This window comes from Elephas maximus, chromosome 12, assembly GCF_024166365.1.
Source record: "Elephas maximus indicus isolate mEleMax1 chromosome 12, mEleMax1 primary haplotype, whole genome shotgun sequence".
Taxonomy (NCBI): Eukaryota; Metazoa; Chordata; class Mammalia; order Proboscidea; family Elephantidae; genus Elephas; species Elephas maximus.
In genome coordinates, this window is record NC_064830.1 from 51,818,331 (window position 1) to 51,839,620 (window position 21,290).

Sequence of the window (21,290 nt, forward strand, 5' to 3'; positions counted from 1 at the left end):
GGCAGGACTTGGAGCCAGATTCTCAGAACAGGAAGCCACAGACAACCTCTTTACTATCAACACCATGAAAGTACAGGGAGGCAAAAGCTCCAGCCCCTAGTCTAGATTTAGGGTTCTAATTTTAGTTCTATACCTGAGGTTGTATGACCTTGGTAAAGTGGCTTCTACAATCTGGGTCTCAGTTTTCTTTTCTTTTGTATGATTTGATTAGACATGTGGATGACCTCCCAATTATCTTCCAGCTCCCACATTCTATAATTCTAAATCTTAGCAAGTCCTGCAGCTTTCTCACCAGGCATTTCACCTCTGGGCTTTGGACATATATCTCTTTGCTCTATTTTCAATTTTTAGCTTTGAGAGGTGGGTGCTAGATGAGAAATGGAAGTAATAGGTAAGGATTCAATAATCTTTGTGCTTGAGTCACAGATTAGAAAGTTCTGGAAGTTGTTTCAGCAACTTCCCATTCATAATCTGGTCAGTTGGAGATAATTTTATCTTTTTTCTAATTTTTCTTCTTTTTCAATATCTCTTGTCTTCTTTCCTTGCAACCATCAACCCTAACCCTAAACTCTTTCACTGTTCACTGGCTTATATTCATATATTGATTGATGTGATTGAATGATTAATACAACAATTTCTTCAGCAAATAATTGAGTACCTACTATGTACTGGAAAGAACTTTTAAACAAAAGAACTTTTGTTTATCTGGGTTATATTTACTGGATTAGGAAGTAAAACTGAGAAAACATTAATATATTTATGAATTCATTTAAAAATAACAATAAGACCATTATATGTTAACCTATTTTTATTTTTTATGAAAAATAGCTATATATTCAAAACAAAAAAAATTAGCAAGAAGGACGACATTGTTTTACAGCCTTGAGAATCTCTTTAATATCAGGCTTAATATTAGGTAGTTGGATTCTCATATCTGATTCTGCATTTAATATGTTGCTTTGGGGTGTGTATTAGTTTCCTGTGGCTATTGTAATAAATTACCACAAACTTGGTGGTTTAAAAAAACAAAAATTTATTCTCTCACAGTTCTGGGGACCAGAAATTCAATATCAGTTTCGCTGGGCCAAAGTCAAGCAGCTGGCAGTGCTGTGCTCCCTCCAGAGGCTTTGGGGTAGAATCCTTTCCTTGCCTTTTCCACCTTCTGATGGCTTCTGGTATTCCTTTGCTTGTGGCCCCGTTATTCTAATCTCTGCCTTCATCTTCACAGGGCCTTTTTCTCTTCTGTGTGTGGTGACTAATCTCCCTTCGCCTTTCTCTTATAAAAACACTGGTTATGATTTTGATCAAAGATTTTATAGAAGAATCCTGAAGAAAAGGGGGAAAATGCAGAACAGAATTTCAAATTCTCATGGATCCAGCCTTTCCAAGCCAACGCTGGATGAATCCCTGAAACTATTGTCCTGAGATAACCTTTAAACCTTAAACCAAAAATATTCCCTGAAATATTTTAAAACCAAACAATAGGTTAGCTTAACTAGTAAAGAATGTCTGCTTTGAGCACTGTGCTTTTTAAGATCTACCTGTATGGGATCAAACTGACAACAGCAACACAAAAGATTAGATAGGAAACTCAAGGGGCGGTGAGTTTACATTAATGGGGAGGGAACAACTCAGAAAAGGAGTGTGAGAATGGTTGCATAACTTGAAGAATGTAATCAATGTCACTGAATTGTACATGCAGAAACTGTTGAATTGATGTATGTTTTGAGGTATATATTCTCAACAACAAAATAAATAACAAAACAAAATAAAACAAAATACTTATTATGGCATTTAGGACCCAACCAGATAATCCAGGATAATCTACTCATTTTAAGAGCCTTAATTTAATCCCATCTGCAAAAAATTTACCATCTAAGATAACATTCACAAATTCCAAGAATCAGGACATGGACATATCTTTGAGAGCCATTATCTGTCTTTCACAGACTGGCATTTTGGTTGAAGTTTATGAAGAAAACCCAACTTCACACACACATGTAGCTGAAAAACAAGGAGTATTTTAATAAGATAAACATAACATAACCCATTGCTGTTGAGTCACGTGCTGCCACATGTCACAGTGTAGTACTGCTCTGTAGGTCAGCTAGTAACCTAAAGGTTGACAGTTTGAGCCACCCAGCGGCTCTGTGGAAGAAAAGACTGGTAACAGCTTCCATAAAGATTATAGTTTTATTGGCTGTAATCTTTATGGAAGCTGTTACCAGGCTTTTCTTCCACAGAGCCGCTGGGTGGCTCAGACTGTCAACCCTAGCTGATTTTAAAACACCTGTGTCACCCAGGGACCCAGTATTTTAATAGCCTTTGCAAAAAAATTGTGGAAATTCTTCTTTGATCCAATACTGAAGCTTAAGAAGAAGTCATTTTTTAAAGGTTAGTTGCAACGTGGAATCTGAAAACATAGCAGTGAACTTTCCATACTGAGTTACATTAAATCGTTGGTCTACTATGCACTTTAAATGGCTTTTTTGCCCATGCATGATTTTATCACACCAATGCATCGATCATTTGGAAAATATTGGTTAATTGGCTTATGTAGAGATTCCAAATGTCGACACATTTCATTATGCAAAGCAAAAAAAGAGCATTCATTAATATCACCACCAATTTTATCAGAACGGTCTTATGTATTGTGAAATTATCAAACTCATGGCGGTAGGTATATATTTTTCAAAATTCTATGTTTCACTTGAAAGCTTGAATATTATAACTGGCAACAAATATTGTCAGTTATTTTCCTTGAAGGGTCAGACTCACTGCTCATTTCCAAGAAAACCATTATTTGTCAATTATTCTTTCACGTAAAAATGATGTTCCACGAACAAAAGCAGCTGCTTCCCATTTTGTCACACAAAATATTAAAAAAAAGGATGCTCAAAGGCTGAGATATAATTAATAATTCTTACTGTTTCATCAAAGGTATTCTTAAGTAAAACTGGCTTTTTCTTTCTTTCCTTTTTTTTTTTTTTTAATGTGTTTGGTGGTGAAGAATACAGCTTGGTGCCTTTGCCTCGATTCCTGCAAAGGCGCCAGCAATTTTATCTAGCATTGCATTTGCACCATGAATGCAAATATCAGCACAGTTGTTTTAGGGTAAACTATGAGATTCAAAAAAGCTGTTCAACTTTTTATTTTAATACTGCTTGGGTTTGTTGCCAAGCATTTACCATAAAAGAATATCTTAAATTATTAGCTGGTGCTGATACCAGATGGACGGACACAAGCAAAACAACAAGTTCAGCCATGTCTATAATTTTGCCATTTCAAAGGCAGTATAATTCCGCAGATGAGATATTAACTCAGTCTTTATGTTTGCAACTAAATTTCTAATTTGATGGTTACTGCATCTTTAGAAAGTAGCACTGCCATGATTTGCTAATTTTTCATCTAGCAGGCATTGAGTAATGTACAAGGTTTTATTATTCTCTTGGCTATTGCGTGCCCTTCTCTAGGCAAAGCAGTACAATAATTTACCCTGAAAGGTGTTTCAGTGGGTTTTTCATTTCTTGTTTGAAAAGTGATAACAAAAAAGCTTTGACTTTTAAATGAGCTCATCATGTCTACATTTATTCAATTTCTTTTTCTTTAAACTTCAAATGATTGGTCCCAAAATGATGCCTCAACTTAACTGGCACCATGATAAAAACCAAAATCAAACCTGTTGCCATCGAGTAGATTCCAACTCATAGCAACACAGTAGAACTGCCCCATAGATTTTCCAAGGAGCGCCTGGTGAATTTGAACTGCCAGGTTTTTGGTTAGCAGCCTTGGCATTTAACCACTACACCACCACGGCTTCTGGCACCATGAGAGTATTTGCAAATGTTCTGTTGAATACAACACAATAAGGTAAATTATTAACATCCCTAAAGCCAAGGGAAAGAAAGACAGCTTTTGTGATACTTTCTTATTTGCATATCGCCTATATTTCTGTCTTCCATAAGTCAAAGAATGCTCTGATACTTTTCCATTATCTTTAGATGTGGAAGGATTTAAAAGGTAAATCCTCTAATCTCCCTGTTTTAAACTAATGAAAACCAAACCCACTGACGTGGAGTTGGTTCCCACAACATAGCGACCCTATAGGACCAGGCAGAGCTGCCCAATCTTGATGAAAGCAGACTGCCACATCTTTCTCTTATGGAGTTGCTGGTAGGTTCAAACTGCAAACCTTTTGGTTAGTAGCCAAGTGCTTTAACCACTGCAAAACCAGGGCTCCTTAAGCCTTGGAAAGATCTTAAAATTAAAAAAAAATTTTTTTTAGAATAAAATGTTAAATTCTAAAAGTAATATTGTAAAATTTAAATATTTAGAAAAGTTTTCAATAAATTAAAAAAATTCTTGCAAAACAAGTTAATGAAGTGTACTTTTTCTTTATGTTTCTGCATACGTACAAGGACAACTTTGGGATTTCAAAAAATCATTTATTGAATGATAATAAGGTTAGAGATTAGAACACAGTAGAGAAAAGCTGAGTCAATCTCTGAAAATGCACTTATTTGTATCCTAAAAAACCAAAAACCAAACCCATTGCTGTCAAGTTGATTCCGACTCATAGCGACCCTATAGGACAGAGTAGAACTGACCCAAAGAGTTTCTAAGGAGCGCCTGGTGGATAAAATTCTAGAAAACACAAGAACACACGAGCACGTATTTTAACAAACAGCAGAGGGATCATCATTTATCCTCTGGAATAAAACAGCAAATAACGTTTAAGTGTTATGAATATCGTTTTGACTTCGTGGATCCCCTGGGAGGGTGTCAGGAACCCTCGGTGGTCAACGGACCACATTTTGAAAACTAATGTACCAGATTCTGTTCTGGGTAGGAATTAGGGATATAGCAAGGAATACGTTTTCTCTGTAGGGAGATATTTATGTAGTTGCAGCTGTGATAACACATAAACCAGAAAAGACAGAAGTGCTGTGAGGATCGGTACGACAGGGAGACCTGTGCTCGTCTACCAAGCCAGGGAAGGCTGCTCTCGGAAAGTTACCTTTAAGCTGCGACCTGCTGTATCGGTGAGGCGAAGTGGGTGGGGGTGAGGGTAGAGGGCACCTGACCAGTGCTTCCAGTCGGCCTGCCCAAGGCCACAGAGAAGAGGTATGGACTGGAAGCTACATGGGCTAGAAGTCCGCTGTTCGAGGCGGGCTCTGAACCTGGCACCATGAATTCCCAGGGCGGCCGCGCGGCTCATTTATTCAACAACGCGTGTGTCCCCAGCACCGCCGGGTCCACAGCACCCGTGGCGAACTCACCTCTCAGGGGGCGGCGGAGGGAAGTAGGCGGATTGCCCGTGGTGTCGCAGACAGTTACGGGATGGTCGAATGGGGGACGTCCCTGAAAAGGGGAGTCGAGGGATGTGGACCTGCTTTTGCAGCCTCGGGCAGCGCGGAGGCAGCTAATGGGAAAGGAAGGGGAGATTCTGGAGAATAAAGTGTGAGAGGGAGAGGCCCCGACCGGCTTCCAGAAGAGAACTCAAAGGTGCACCAGATCCTGGGGTTGCAATGGAAACCGGGAACGTATGCTCCCTCTATCTCTCTAGGGAGGTCAACCTTTGTGAACAAGTTTGGGCTAGCGGCTTTTTCTTTGCAGACTCTTGCGCCTCCCGGTGGCCACTCTCGAGAGCGACATTGAGTTTGTTCACGCGGACGCGAATAAAGTTTTCTTCTTAAAACAAACAGGAAGTGCCTACGGAGGCCGGGCCGGCGGAAGCCGGGCATGAGGCGGGGCGGCTACGCGACTAAGGGAGGTGGTGGTAGCGGTGGCAATGAGCGACATAGTGGAGAAGACGCTGACGGCGCTGCCGGGACTCTTCCTGCAGACTCAGACGGGTGGTGAGGCGGCGGCCGCCAAGGCGTCTTTGTCCTCGCGACTGGGCAGCCTCGTCCGCGGCATCACCGCGCTCACTTCGAAGCACGTAGGTGCCCGTGGGGCCCGGAAGGTCATGGGCGCCGGGGCAAGGCCCCCACGCAAGGAGGCCCTTGACCGGGCGGTGAGACCCTGAGGCCTTCGGGGTCTGCGGGGCCGGCCCTCTAACGGGGCTCGGGGACTGCTTGTTTGTCGGTGCGTCTGACTGGAAGCTTTCCTTTCCTGCCCGGGCTGACAGCAGGGAGGCCCGGTTGCCATACTGGGCGCTGACTGACTCATTGTCATCTGGAGCAAACCTCTTTAATCTATCCGAGCTTCCGTATATTTTCTCAGCTATTACGCAGGAAAGTAAAAAGAAATAATTCATAGGTTTTTTTGAAGATTAGATGAGATGCAAAGCATGTGAAAATACCCATTGCGATGAAGTGTCAGGCATTCACCTAAAAAGTTCCCTCCTCCAGCCCGCCCAGTCCCTTCAACTGCTGGATGTCACACACCTGAACAGATCGTGCCATCTGAACATTTGGGGAGCTTGAAGATTTTAGGGTTAGACCAACAAGTTGGACAAAGAAAAAGTATAGTCCTCCCAAAATATAAAATTTTCTCAGTAAATCTCTGCTGCAGACAGGCTTTGAAAATGAGCAGTTAGATTAGTTTCTGTATTAAGTTGCTATAGACTTTTTTTTTTTAATGAAAATATTGTGTTTTTGGTGAAAGTTTCCACAGCAAATTAGATTCCATTTAACAGTTTCGACACAATTTTTTTTAGTGACATTGGCTACATTTTTCACAGTGTGTCAGCTTTCTCATTATTTTGTTTTGGTTGTTTTGTTTCCAGAACTCTAGTTTCCCTGCCCCCATGCCTTCTTCTCTTTGCATTGGAGTAAATGTTGACTGCTTCATCTCATATATGGTAGATGATTTTTAAAAAGGAGCATAGTACTCATGGATGATATTGTGTATTTTATGAGTTGATCTGTTATTTAGCTAAAAGATGACCTCATGGAGTAGTTTTGGTTCAAAGTTCAAAGAGCATCTCTTGGGGAGTCCTTCAGACTCAACTGGTCCAGTAGGTCTGGGCTTTGTAAGAATTTGAGTTGTGTTCCACATTTTTCTCCCATTCTGTCGGGATCCATGTATTGTATTCCTGATTAGAACAGTCATAAAGTGGTAGCTGGGCACTGGTCTCAGCATAGATGAGGTTGTGGTTTGTGTAGACTATTAAACCTGTGAACTAGTTTTTTTCTCTGGGTCTTTGGTTTCCCTCTCCTTTACTCCGGATTCATGGAGACCAATAGTTGTATCTTAGATGGAGTTGCTATAGACTTTTAAAGTTGCATGCACTGTGTAAGACGTTGGTTCAAAGCTTCAGAAAGGTTATGTCTTAAAAAGAACGTGTGTTACACCATAATTTGTTTAAAAAAAAAAAAAATCCAGTGCCGTCGAGTCGATTCCGACTCATGGCAACCCTATAGGACAGAGTAGAACTGCCCCACAGAGTTTCCAAGGAGTGCCTGGCGGATTCGAACTGCTGACCCTTTGGTTAGCAGCCGTAGCATTTAATCACTACACCACCAGGGTTTCCATGATTTGTTAAACAGATTCTTTTTTTGTTGGTTATTGAATGTAAATTTAAAAAAATTTATTACTGCTGTTGAGACTGTACACAGAAAAACATACACTAATTAAGCAACTTTCGGCATGTACAATTCAGTGACATTGATTACATTCTTTGAGTTGTGCAGCCATTCTTACTCTCCTTTTTGAGTTGTTCTTCATCCATTAATGTAGACTCATTGCCCCCTAAGGTTCCTATCTAATTTTTTGAGTTGCTGTTGCCACTTTTATCCCATGTAGATAGTTCTTAAAGGGCATAATTTTCAAGGCAGAAATTTTTGGGAAGTTTAGCTAACCTGTGGTGTTGGGATATTTTTGGTTTAAGTTTTGAGCATTATCTCAGGGTAATAGTTTTAGGGATTCATCCAGCCCACACAGCTCCTAAAAGTCTGGAGACTTTCTGAGAGTTTGAAATTCTGTGCTATGTTTCCCCCCTCTTGATCAAGATTCTTCTATAGAATCTGATCAAAATGTTCAGTAATGGTAGCGGGATACCATCCAGTTCTTTTAGTCTCATGGCTAAGGAGGCTGTTGTTCATGGAGGCAATTAGCCACACATTCCATGTACTCCTTTTCCGAGAGTTTAAGATGATCTTTTACTGGAAAGGGTCTGTTTCACATTCCCAGATCATTATTTGGGGATTTAACATTGTTTGTCTTAACATTTTGTTCTTTGGTAATTTTTGTGAGGTGCCGAATAAAAATAAAAAAATTTTTTTTTGTTGTTTTAAATCACAGCTTGGAACTGTATGTAAAGTATCCAGATGTGACATTACTTTGCTAATATTCTTAATTTGCTATCTAATGTACCTGCTAATTCAGTATAATTTGAAGATAACTTTATATCAGCCAAAAATTGAGCCAATTTTCAAGTGCTTATGGAGGTGAAATAAAATGAAGAGAGTAGAAGTGACCATATTGGTGTATTTATTCCTGTGTGTGTGTGAGAGGGAAACCCTGGTGGTGTAGTGGCTAAGTGCTATGGCTGCTAACCAAAGGATCCGCAGTTTGAATCATCCAGGCACTCCTTGGAAACTCTGTGGGGCATTTCTACTCCGTCCTGTAGGGTTACTATGGGTTGGTATCGACTCAATGGCAACAGGTTTTTTGTTTGGTGTGTGAAAGAGTGTGTTTTTATAGTTCTGTTTTAATATAATAGTTTCTTTAAATTGAAAGTATTATGAATTATATTTTTTCCTTTAAAAATACTGTTATAGTTTAAAATTATAATTATTCAAACATTGAAATATTCTCACTTTTTCAGGAGGAAGAGAAATTAATCCAGCAGGAACTGAGTAGCCTGAAAGCAACTGTTTCTGCTCCTACTACAACACTGGTAAGTTTGCAAAGTTAGGGCCAATACACGTTGAATTTGAAACCTGGACCACTATGGACTTCTGTTTGCTACTTGTTTGTTGGCTTGTCATACTGTGGTGGCTCGTGTGTTGCTGTGATGCTGGAAGCTATGCCACAGGTATTTCAGATAACAGCAGGGTCACTTAAGGTGGACAGGTGTCAGCAGAGCTTCCAGACTAAGACAGACTAGGAAGAAGGACCTGAGGGTCTACTTCTGAGAAAATTGGCCAGTGGATGAATAGCAGTGAAACATTGTCTGATACAGTGCTGGAGAATGAGCCCTTTAGGTTGAAAAGGCACTCAAAATATGACTGGGAAGAGCTGTCTCTTCAGAGTAGAGTCAGCCTTAATGATGTGGATGGAGTAAAGCTTTTGGGACCTTCATTTGCTGAGGTGGCATGACTCAAAATGAGAAGAAACAGCTGCAAACATGTATGAAGTATAAATCTAGGAAAATTGGAAGTCGTCATAAAAGAAATGGAATGTGTAAAGATTGATATACTAGGTATTAGCGAGCTGAAATGGACTGGTATTTGTCATTTTGAATCGGACAATCCTGTGGTCAACTATGCTGGGAATGACATTGGAGAGAAATGGCATCTCAGTCATTGTCAAAAAGAACATTTCAGGATCTATCTTGAAGTACGATGCTGTCAGTGATAGGATAATATCCATACACCTATGAGGAAAACCAGTTAATACAACTATTATTCAAATTTACATGCCAACCACTGATGCCAAAGATGAAGAAATTGAAGATTTTTATCAACTTTTTAAGTTTGAAATTGATCAGACATGCAGTCAAGATACATTGATAATCACTGGTGATTGGAGTGCTAAAGTTGGTAACAAAGAAGAAGGATTGGTAGTTCAAAAATATCAACTGATAGAATTTTGCAAGACCAATGATTTATTCATTGCAAGTAGCTTTTTGCAACATAAATGGTGATACACATGTGGACCTTGCCAGATGGAGTACACAGGAATCAAATCAACTAATTCTGTGGAAAGAGACAATGGAAAAGCTCAATATCACCAGTCAGAACAAGGCCAGGATCCGACTGCGGAACAGACCATCATTTGGTCATATGCAAGTTCAAGTTGAAGCTGAAGAAAATTAAAACAACTCTACCAGGGCCAAAATACAACCTCAAATATGTCCCACCTGAATTTAGAAATTATCTCAAGATTTGACATATTGAACATTAATGACTGAAGACCAGACGAGTTTTGGGATGACATCAAGGATATCATACATGAAGAAAGCAAAAGGTCATTAAAAACAGGAAAGAAAAGACCAAAATGGTTGTCAGAAGACATTCTGAAACTTGCTCTTGAAGTAGAACAGCTAAAGTGAAAGGAAGAAATGACGTTTTCAAAGGGTGGCTTGAGGAGACAAAGTAAAATATTATAATGAAACATCCAGACACCTAGAATTAGAAAACTGAAAGGGAAGAACAAGCTTGGCATTTCTCAACCTGAAAGAACTGAAGAGAAAATTCAAGCCTCGAGTTGCAATATTGAATGATTCTATGGGCAAAATTTTGAATGACGCAGGAAGTAAGAAAAGAAGATATGAGGAATAGACAGAGTCACTGTACCAAAAAGAAATGGTTGATGTTCAATCATTTCAGGAGGTAGCATATGATCAAGAACTGATAGTATTGAAGGAAGAGGCCCAAGCTGCACTGAAGGTGTTGGCGAGAAACAATTCTCCAGGAATTGATGGAATACCAGTTGAGATTTTTCAGCAAACGGATGCAGCACTGGAGGTGCTCACTCGTCTGTGCTGAGAAATTTGGAAGACAGCTACCTAGCTAGCCGACTGGAAGAGATCCATATTTGTGCCCATTCCAAACAAAGGCGATCCACCGGAATCCGGAAATTATCGAGCAATATCATTAATATTACACACAAGTAAAATTTTGCTGAAAGTCATTCAAAAATAATTGCAGCAATGCAAAACAGGGAACTGCCAGAAATTCAAGCTGGATTCAGAAGAGGATGTGGAATGAGGAATATCATTGCTGATGTCAGATGGATCTTGGCTGAAAGCAGAGAATACCAGAAAGGTGTGTACCTGTGTTTTATTGACAATGCAATGGCATTTGACTGTGTGGATTGTAGTAAATTATGAATAACATTGTGAAAAATAGGAGTTCAGAATACTTAATTGTGCTCCTGAGAAACCTGTACATAGAGTAAAAGACAGTCATTTGAGCAGAACAAGGGGATACTATGTGGTTTAAAATCAGGAAAGGTGTGCGCCAGACTTGTATCTTTTTACTATATTTATTTAATCTGTATGCTGAGCAAATATCCGAGAAGTTCAACTATATGAAGAAGAGCGTGGCATCAGGATTTGAAGAAGACTCATTAACAACCTGAGATACACAGATGACACAACCTTGCTTTCTGAAAGCAAAGAAGACTTGAAGCACTTATTGATGAAGATCGAAGACCACAGCCTTTAGTATGGATTACACCTCAACATAAAGAAAACAAAAATCTTCACAGAGAAAATACTGAAGCGGTCAAGGGTTTCATTTTACTTGGATCCACAATCAGTGCCCATGGAAGCAGCAATCAAGAAATCAAATGATGTATTGCATCAGGCAAATCTGCTGCAGAAGACCTCTTTAAAGTGTTAAAAAGCAGAAATGTCACTTTGAGGATTGAGGTGTGCCTGAGCCAAGCCATGGTATTTTTGGTCGCCTCATATGCATACAAAAACTGGATGATGAATGAGGAAAACTGAAGAAGAATTGATGCTTTTGAATTATGGTGTTGGCAAAGAGTATCGAATATACCGTAGACTCCCAAAAGAACAAACAGATCTATCTTGGAAGAAATACAGCCACGATGCTCCTTAGAAGTGAGGATGGTGAGACTCTCTCACATGCTTTGGACACGTTATCAGGAGGGACCAGTTCCTGAAGAAGGAACATCATGCTTGGTAAAGTAGAGGGTCAAAGCAAGAGAGGAAGACCCTCGATGAGATGGACTGACATAGTGGCTGCAATGATGGGCTCAAACATAGCAATGATTGTGAGGATGGCACAGGACCAGGCAGTGCTTCATTCTGTTCATTTTCTAGGCTCACTGTGAGTTGGAACCTACTCGATGGCACCTAACACCAGCGACATCCTGGGCTTTTTTGGTATCTAGTTACTAAAAAGAATTTATCATAGTCAAAATGAGTTATGAATGGTAGCAAGTCAGACGATAACTTTAGCCTTTTATTGTTAACTTGCCACACAGAAACAGGACTTGCCTGATTCATGTCAACATCAACGTGATGATAATTATATCAATGTGGTGATACTCATGGGAATGAATATGTTATAAACTGGGTAAAGATTAGGATATATCATTTAACATAGTATTCTTAGACCCGAATTGATGTATTGTAGATCTTTAATTTTACTACTACCTGTTTTGGAGCACACACACTCCTCGCTAATTGACATGGTTAGGTTACAAAGACCAAGTCATTTTGTGAAAATCAGTGTTATGTGACAATGGAGGATTTTTTTTTTCTGTTTTCCACTCGTATATATTTTTGTTTAGAAAATGTAGAAATAATACCAGCTGAGATTTACTGATGTGCTCATCACTGGGACGAGTCCAGTTATGGATTATTCCTCTGTGGAGAAGGAGGCTTGGAGGAGACAAAGCTGGTTAAAGCTGGGCTGTGTGACTGGAGGGCCTTCGGCCTAACCACTTGTTCCTCCCGTGTTGGGTCAGAGCTTCCCTTGTGGAGCCATCTCCAGGGCTCAACTCCTACCCTTGCAAGCCCTGTGTTGTGGAACCTGCTCTGCTCTCTGGGCCTGGTGAGTTACCAAGGTTTAGGGCTTCCTGAGAGGGCACTGGGAGCCTGGCAGCACACCCAGTGCCACCGAGGCGGAGGCTTCAGGCTTAGTTTGGCTCACTTTGGGATGTCATTAAACTTGCACTCATTTCTTCCAGACACCCTCTCCAATGCTTCTTTCTTTCCTCCCTTCTCACCCCACAACAATTTTGAGCTGCAGAGCCTCAGGCAGTACAGGAGCTGGAAACCCAGAACAGGCACCTGCTGACTCTGTGCTGCCTGTGCATCATCCCGGAGGCCATGGCCACAGAGGAGGCTGGCCTGATGCAGCAGCTGGACCCTGCCCACTGGCAGGAGGGAGCAGAGGGCGCAAGGCAGTGTGGCCCAGCTTCCCGGAGGCCACAAAGAGACCCTCCTCAAGGGAGGGAACGCTCCTCAGCCATTGCTGCCCTGCCTGCCACCACGTAAACGCGCAGAATAGTCAGATAGTAGATTTTTTACAATTGTAAATGTGAAATGTTGGATAACAAAATAGTCGGTAAGTGAGGAGTAGGTGTATAAGTTGGCTGACAAGGTAGAATAATGACTTCCTTGCTGTAAAATTGAGAATATTGCATGGCAGCGATGTTAATACCCGGTTGTTTTTAAACTTGGCTCCATGTAACAGTTTTTGAAACAATATTTGTTCAGCAACTAGTTAATGAGTACCCTCTATGTACAGGACACTTTGGGGCTGTCCCTACAGCTAGATTAAGACCCAACTTTAAAAAAAAAGTGGTTTCACATAATGAGGTTATCTCCAAGCAGTATTCATTCAGCAAATATTTAGTGAGTGCCTTCTCTAGGTAAGTCACTGTAGGGTGGTTCTCTCCCCAGTGCCCTGCCAGTGAATGAAAATATCAGGGTGATTATTTTGCATGAGTACATGATTATGCACATGAATAACACTAGTAAAGTTTTTGAGAGAATGTATTTATTTGTTTTTGTGTTTGTAATAATATGTGACCAAACAAAACTTAAAACATAGTTAATTTGATATACCTGTATATATATGTAGAAACCCTGGTGGCTTAGTGGCTAAGTGCTATGGCTGCTAACTAAGAGGTCGGCAGTTCGAATCTGCCAGGCGCTCCTTGGAAACTCTACGGGCAGTTCTACTCTGTCCCATAGGGTCGCTATGAGTCGGAATCAACTCGACGGCAGTGGGGTTTTTTGGTATATATATGTATTCATGTTTGTTTGTGTGTATAGATGTGTGTGTATAAAGTCATTGTGCTTCATGGTCCTTCATAGAAATGTCAAGTAGAAATGGTTTTCTCTTTTTATTTTGTTAGATTTCGTCTTTTATAGTTGGTATTGCTCTTCCTGCAAGGCATAAATCTGGTGTTGGGCAGAACTAAGATAGAAGTTAAGGAGTTAAAGTTTAGAAGGAAGATTTTATGGTAATTATGCCCATCCAACTCCAGGTGTACATTAGGGATAAACCTCTACCTAAGATGGTCATGTAAACCCTGGTGGCATAGTGGTTAAGTGCTACAGCTGCTAACTAAAAAGTCGGCAGTTCGAATCCACCAGGCATTCCTTGGAAACTCTATGGGGGCAGTTCTACTCTGTCCTATAGGGTCTCTGTGAGTTGGAATTGACTCCACGGCAACAGGTTTGGTTTTTTTTGGTAAGATGGTCATGTAGAGGCTGGTGACAGTTTGTTAAAGAAATTGTAAAGGAAATTCCTGCATTGGGGAATGCACTTTCCTCTCTAAAAATTAAGAGAATAATAATGTATGCAGTTTTACTTAAATCAAGTTCATGATGACTTTTGAAAAACTCTGAGTTAAAATTATGTTGCAAAGCTAGAGTTGAAACTTAATGGCTTAAATTAACGCTTTCACTGCTATCGATGTAGAAAACCTTTTGAAGAGTGACTTCTAGTATCTTGTAAGTTTGCTTTATCAGTTTCTTGATTAGTAGTCTTAGTATTAATTTAGTAACATATTGCTTTAAATACAAGTGACCTAAATTAAATCTTATTCCTCTAAGATTTTCCCACGGGCTCTTTTTTTTTTTTTTTAGTTTTCATATGTTTGTGTGTGTGTGTGTGTGCACGTGTGTGTGTATTTAAACATTATTATCCTTGCTTTAAGATATTTATTTTATTGTTTATTAAGCATTTCGTGATTTAGTAATCCTATAATTTATTAACTAATTTTTAGGTATTATAATAGTCTGTGAGCTTTTCTTTATTTTGAAATGTTTTATTTATATTTTTTATTAAAATTTTCTGTGAATTTTGAGACTAGAAATATTAATAAAATAAATTTATAGAGTCTTAACATTTTTAGCTTGCATTGTAAATATTGAAAGAACCACTTAAAAAAATTAAATATTTGATTGGCTATGCCATTAATGAAATTGATCATGCCACTTAGTGTATAATAATTGTGAGAGTTGTTAAAAAAGAATGCCTATAAAGTAAATTATTGGTTATTACATATAGCATAAGAATGCTGTGGGAAGCCCAGGTGCAATTTGATTTTTAAATGTGAAAGATGTTTCTGTTGCGTAAATTATCATCAACTTGTGGGAATTTTAAGGATGTTTTTATACGGTCTTCAGAATGGTGTGTCACGTTTTTGAAGCCATGTAAAATCACCATGGATGAAATTTTGTCTCAGGACCATGTGTCTCACATAATAACTAAATTTAAAATAGCTACCAAAAACCAAATCCATTGCTGTTGAGTTGATTCTGACTCATAGCGACCCTATAGGACAGAGTAGAACTTCCCTATAGAGTTTCCAAGAGTGCCTGGTAGATTCGAACTGCTGACCCTTTGGTTAGCAGCCGTAGCACTCAACCTCTGCAGTTGAGTTATTTTATAGTGTTGCCATTAATGAAATATTTAATTACCAGTGAAATAATTTTCAAAAATTAATACTGTTGGTAATTAACTTTTGGAGTAACTAGTATATATGAAGTCTGGTATTGGATGATTAATTTAAAAAAATATATATTATCTCTTCAACGGCAGGATTAAAGGTTTCCTGTTAGAGAATTACAAAACACTTTATACAATTATTACCAATTTTGCTTTTCAGAAAACAATGAAGGAATGTATGGTGAGACTTATATATTGTGAAATGCTTGGATATGATGCTTCCTTTGGCTATATACATGCAATTAAGCTGGCACAACAAGGAAACCTCTTAGAAAAGAGAGTAGGTATGTATGTGTTTAAGACTTTCATATTTTAAGGTTGTCTTTAGAGTTCCAACTATCATATCAAATGAATGAGGGCAGGTTATAGTATGTTTTTAGAACACTTGCATTATAATTTCTAAAGCTTAAAAATAACACTTCAGAAATTCAAAGCCTGTAAATGAAATCAGCTTTCTTAATTTATAGCATTTGTTGAGTTATAGAGAAGATTAAAAATTACCTGGTGGTGTGATGGTGGTTACATAACTGTACCTATTTGTGAAAACTCATTGAACTATACACTTAAAATGAGGGAATTTTATTGTATGTAAATTATACTTTAATACAGCTGTTAAGAATTGTCTGTCTAATCTCATTTATTCTATACAGAAATGTTTCTGTATAAAATAAAACTGAAATTGACTGGAATAATCGTAAATATTCTGTTCTCAATTTCACAAAAGTTAGCTATGGGGATTAGAAATTTCTTTTAAAAAACTTTGTATTCAGCCTTTGGGGCTGTGAGAAAAAATTATTTCAAGGACTTAAATCTATTTACATAGGTTTGGCATTACATCAGAATCCGAAGAAGGAAGCATTTTAGAGTAGGATAGGAGTAGAACATAGTCTTTATTCAAAGCCAGGATTGATGGTGTCACACTGTCAAGGACCAGCATTCTTCTACAAATTATATTGACCTGGGCTGTAAGATGGTGGGGTGGGGATGAGAGATGCTTTGGCACACAGAGTCTAGATTCTGTGTACACGTAGTCCCTGGCATATGACGGGGTTCTGTTCCGACGACTCCATCTTAAGTTGGTGCTAACATAAGGCAGGTACCTCATTTTTTTCTTCTTTTTAGTTAATCATTATTACTGCCTTTTATTGTCGGTATTTTTATAAATCTGATCTTTGTCTTTGGGAGTTGGCATGAGAATGATAACATCAGCAAATTATGCACTGCAACATTGTGTGTAGTATACAACGTTACTAACGATAAGATGTACAAAAAAAACCTGGGTGGTTCTAAGCGAGGTTCATTGTAACTCAAATATGTAAGTCGAGGACTACCTGTATATGGCATTTGCCATAATATTGATATTTTTTCTCAATCCTAAGATGTACTTCTTTATGTTTCATAGTACTGAAATAAGAATGCTTGTTTAAGAGTATGTGTTTAAGTGATGAGTACATGTAGTATGGTAGTGTTTCTTTCCTCAAAAGCTGCAGTCATTCAATAGTCTTCAAATTGAGAAAATATCTTTTATGGTTTAATATATATTTCCATTGTGTGGGTTGGTATTAGGTAGTTCATTCAACAATAGCCAGTAATTCACTATAAACTATAAGAACTATTGGATTTTTAGTAAGTATGTATTTGGCTGTAAAATAGAGCATGTTTTGATTGACTGTGTAGAGATTTGCACAGAAGGTGTAAGGCGTATATATTCCTAATGTCATTTATAGGACTGTAAGTTGGCACACATAGCCTCTTGTCCATTTCAGGCATATCCTGTGTAATACGTAATTCTGAAAGGCTTCAGGATGAAGAAGACCTGAAATCTTACTTAGTGAAGTTTTTTGGACCTCATATTTTATAATTTGTTTTTATATTTACATGTACCTGTTATCTTTGATACTTAAAATTTGTAATATCTTATTACTTTGTGTAACTTCTTGTGAATATTTCTTTTTTGGTAGGCAAGTAATGAAGCTTTTACTCTTGACTTTTACAGGTTATTTGGCTGTTTCATTATTTCTACATGAAAATCATGAACTGTTGCTTCTCCTTGTGAATACAGTTGTAAAGGTACTGTATTTCATGTTGGTTAATAGGAAGTTTAAATGATTCCAGCAGGCACTGACATTTCTCCGGAATCATATTGAATTAAACAATTATTTTGGAAGAAGGTGGGGTTAGAAAGATCTTTAGATTAGTTTCTGTATCTGTAAAGTGGGGATAATAATAGAACTCAGAGCTGTTGTGAGGCTTAAGTGAATGACTGTGTAAAGTAGTAGCTGCTGCTATTATTGCTGTTATTTCTTAATGCTTTGTTTAATAAACCAGAATTATAACCCAGAGCTCTAGGCTCATCATCAGGTGGATTTTCTGTGAGACCTTGCTGTTGTCTTTTTCTCTAGAATCTCTTCTAATGAGATATAGATATAAATGGAGTAATTTGAAGTCTTTAAATTTTAAAAAGTTATTTTAAAGGAAAATAGAGTATATTTGGGTAGCTGAAATGTGCAGGTAATAGAAACACAGTTTAATCTACACTTAAGATTTTTTTTTGCTAAACTTTTTATCAGAATTGCTAATGAGTTATAAATCGAGTGGTTGAGCTTTTCCTGTTTGTCTTTGGCAATCTTTTGATGTGTGTGTGTAGTATACTATAGTGTTTTGTGTATCATAGTACAGTATAGTGCTTTCTGATTTTTAAATCAATATACCAAACTAATGAGCTTAAGTTTTTTTTTAAACTTTAAAAAACACATTTTCAGATTTTATTAGAATTATTTATAAACTATGTGCACGTGTAAGTATATATGAATGCTTGCATTTTATAGTGTATATTCTGACATTACTTCCTTTTAAGCTTCCATTCGTATTATGGCTGATTAACAAGAAAAATTTATTAAATTGTTTCATTATTGGTATAGAAAAGTTTTAAAGGCTGTAATAAAGTAAACTACTTTGGCCAGTATCAGAAGTACAATTTCATTTTGTGTCAACTGCTTTTTGGCTATATTTGTCTGTTGACTTTTTTAAGACAAATGAAGCAAATAGGGACATTCCTAGAAAATATGTAGGTAACCCTGAATGTACAAATTAATTATAAAGTTAGTAGAACACTGCCAAGTATATAGGACCATTGTGTTGTTGAGCCGTTCTTGGTTTCAAAATTTATACTGAATGTTTTCTTTGCTTAATAATTATGTCAGGACTTGCAGAGTACTAACTTAGTAGAAGTATGTATGGCACTTACTGTCGTCAGCCAGATCTTTCCTCGAGAAATGATTCCAGCTGTTCTTCCGTTAATAGAAGAAAAACTGCAACATTCTAAGTAAGTAAATTCTTTTTGGATAGGTACCTACAAGGAGCCCTGGTGGTGCAGTGGTTAAATGCTTGGCTGCTAACCAAAAGATTGGCGGTTCGAATCCACCAGCTGCTCGGCGGGAGAAGGTTGTGGCAGTCTGCTTCTGTAAAGATTTACAGCCCTGGAAACCCTATGGAGCAGTTTCAGTCTGTCCTGTACGGTTGCTATGAGTTGGAATCAACTCGACACCATGTATTTCAAAACAGAAATTTATACTTGAAACTTTATTATATTTTAACTTAATGCTATCAGGGTAGAGAATATTTTCTGACTTCCAGATACAATGCAGAAATCCCAGATAGGAATGCCCTTTATTTTTATGTGGGTTTGGAAACATGTTAGGCAGCTTTCTAAAGTTAAACTGAGAGACAATGAGGCTTAGTATCAGGAATCCTTGGCTTTCCTCCCAGTTCTACCACTAACGAGCAGTGGTCCTGTTTTTCCCTTGGCTACGAGCAGTTGGTTGAAGATCCTTAATTCTTCTCACAAAGTTGTTTTGAGGATAACATGGAATAATGGAAAACGTTTGGAAATGGTTCAAGTTCTACAAATGCAAAGTTTTGGCAAGATGCTTTGATATCAAAACCACAGTGTTCAAATTCTATTTTGTAGCAGACTATATCTAAATAGAAATTAAACCAAAAAAAAACCAGACCTACTGCCGTCGAGTTGACTCCGACTCATGAGAAATAGATGTTAGATGTTAGCTTGTAGTATTTTGCTAAACTTCTTTTCTAAGATTCCTTAACTATGTCCTTATCAGCTTGACTTGCTTTTTCACCATACTTGTATTATTTTATTTTCTGACCATATTTGGAATTATTTTGTTTTGACCAAGCCCCTTAGCCTTATAACTTTAAAGCTAGGAATGACTTTGCAGTCATTTTCCATTTTTCTTCTGTGACTGTAATATTTTAGTTATATATACATTCTTGATAAAGGTTTTTTTTTGTTATTCATGCCACGTTTCTTTAATTCATATGCTTCTTCAAGTTAGTATTTTTAATGTTCTAAGAATGTAAAATGTCTTCTTATAGCTTGTATTCTTTAAGAAACTTTGGGCCATGAATCTTCCAGCTAAAATGATAGTTTTTACTAAGAATTATCGAATAAATGAAGAGATTTTTAATACTTTTTATGTTTTGTTTATGTCAAATCTGTGTTTAGAACAAAGGATGGGTATAGACAATTCTTGGAAAGCAAATACTTCCTTTTCTTAGGTAATTATAGGCTCATCTGATAATAAAAAAACCACATTGCCATTGAGTCAATTCTGACTCATTAGCGACCCTATAGGACAGGGTAGAACTGCTCCATAGAGTTTCCAAGGAGCACCTGGTAGATTCGGAATGCCAGCCTCTTGGTTAGCAGCTGTAGCTCTTAACCACTATGCCCCTAGGGTTTCCATCTGATCATAGCAGCAGCATATTTTTGATAATTTTTTCTTACCACCACTCTTGTGTGGTGATACACTGACTGACCCTTTGTAGAAATTCTTCAGAGGGCCTTTCCTCTGCCTCCCATCTCCTATGATCCATCCTGGCCTCTCCTGTCTTCTGCCTGGAGTTCAGACTTTTTGAAACTCTGCTTCTGCAGTTAGAGCTATACCCAACTTCATGCTAAGAAGGGGCTAAAGAATATGGGACAGAGCTGCAGGTAGACCAGTAACTGTCACACAGAGGATGTGAGACATGGCTTGGACTCAGCTTTTAAATCCCTAGCTGTATCTCAGCAAGCCAGAACCCAGGTCCCCTGATGTCTGGTATAGTACTGCCATTTTGGGCCAGGCCTGGGGATTCCTGAGCCTATTCAGAGTTTGTACTCTTTTTTTCCTTGCCTCATTTACCTACTGTTTAATATTGATTAGCATCCAATGACAGTTCATTGGGATGTAGCTTGTAATTACCATACAATGGCAAATCTGACTCTAATCTGCTTATATTTTTATGTGAAAAGAATTTTCTATTGGAATAGTTTGCCTAGGGAGATTGGGAGTTGCTTTTTAATAGAATTTTAGCAGAAGCTGGATGCCCATTCATCAGAAATCTTATAAAGGGTATTGTTCATCAGTTTAACAGGATTGCATTGAGTAAACTGAATTTTGATTTTCTGTGATTTTGGGTAAGAGAAGTATATATTAAGGATCCCTAAAAGTAAACACCACACTAATGTAATGTTTGTTGTTTCAGCGGTACCAGCATAGAGTGCACATAAGAGAGAAGTAAGAAACAGGCATAAGGGAGAGTAACGAGGAACACGGCTTGGAAACTACACTCTGGCCATAGGATAACACTTCTTTTACTTTACTTCTGTGTACTAGA

At 38.1% G+C, this 21,290-nt stretch overlaps 1 protein-coding gene across 9 annotated transcripts in view; it reads left to right on the forward strand.

Moving 5' to 3' along the window:
- Positions 1–4,984: 4,984 nt before the first annotated feature.
- Positions 4,985–21,290, forward strand: part of AP4E1 (adaptor related protein complex 4 subunit epsilon 1) — a 220,766-nt gene continuing 204,460 nt past the window's right edge. For 5 of the 9 annotated variants that reach the window (XR_007519759.1, XR_007519758.1, XR_007519760.1 and 2 more), the window contains exons 1-5: positions 5,729–5,941; positions 8,774–8,845; positions 15,772–15,895; positions 17,608–17,681; positions 18,815–18,936. Coding sequence is in view for 5 of the 9 variants with exons in the window: in XM_049904949.1 (XP_049760906.1) it covers positions 5,792–5,941; positions 8,774–8,845; positions 15,772–15,895; positions 17,608–17,681; positions 18,815–18,936 (542 nt within the window). In the remaining 4 variants the exon portion in view is untranslated. The other 4 variants (XM_049904954.1, XM_049904953.1, XM_049904950.1 and 1 more) reach the window with 4 other exon arrangements.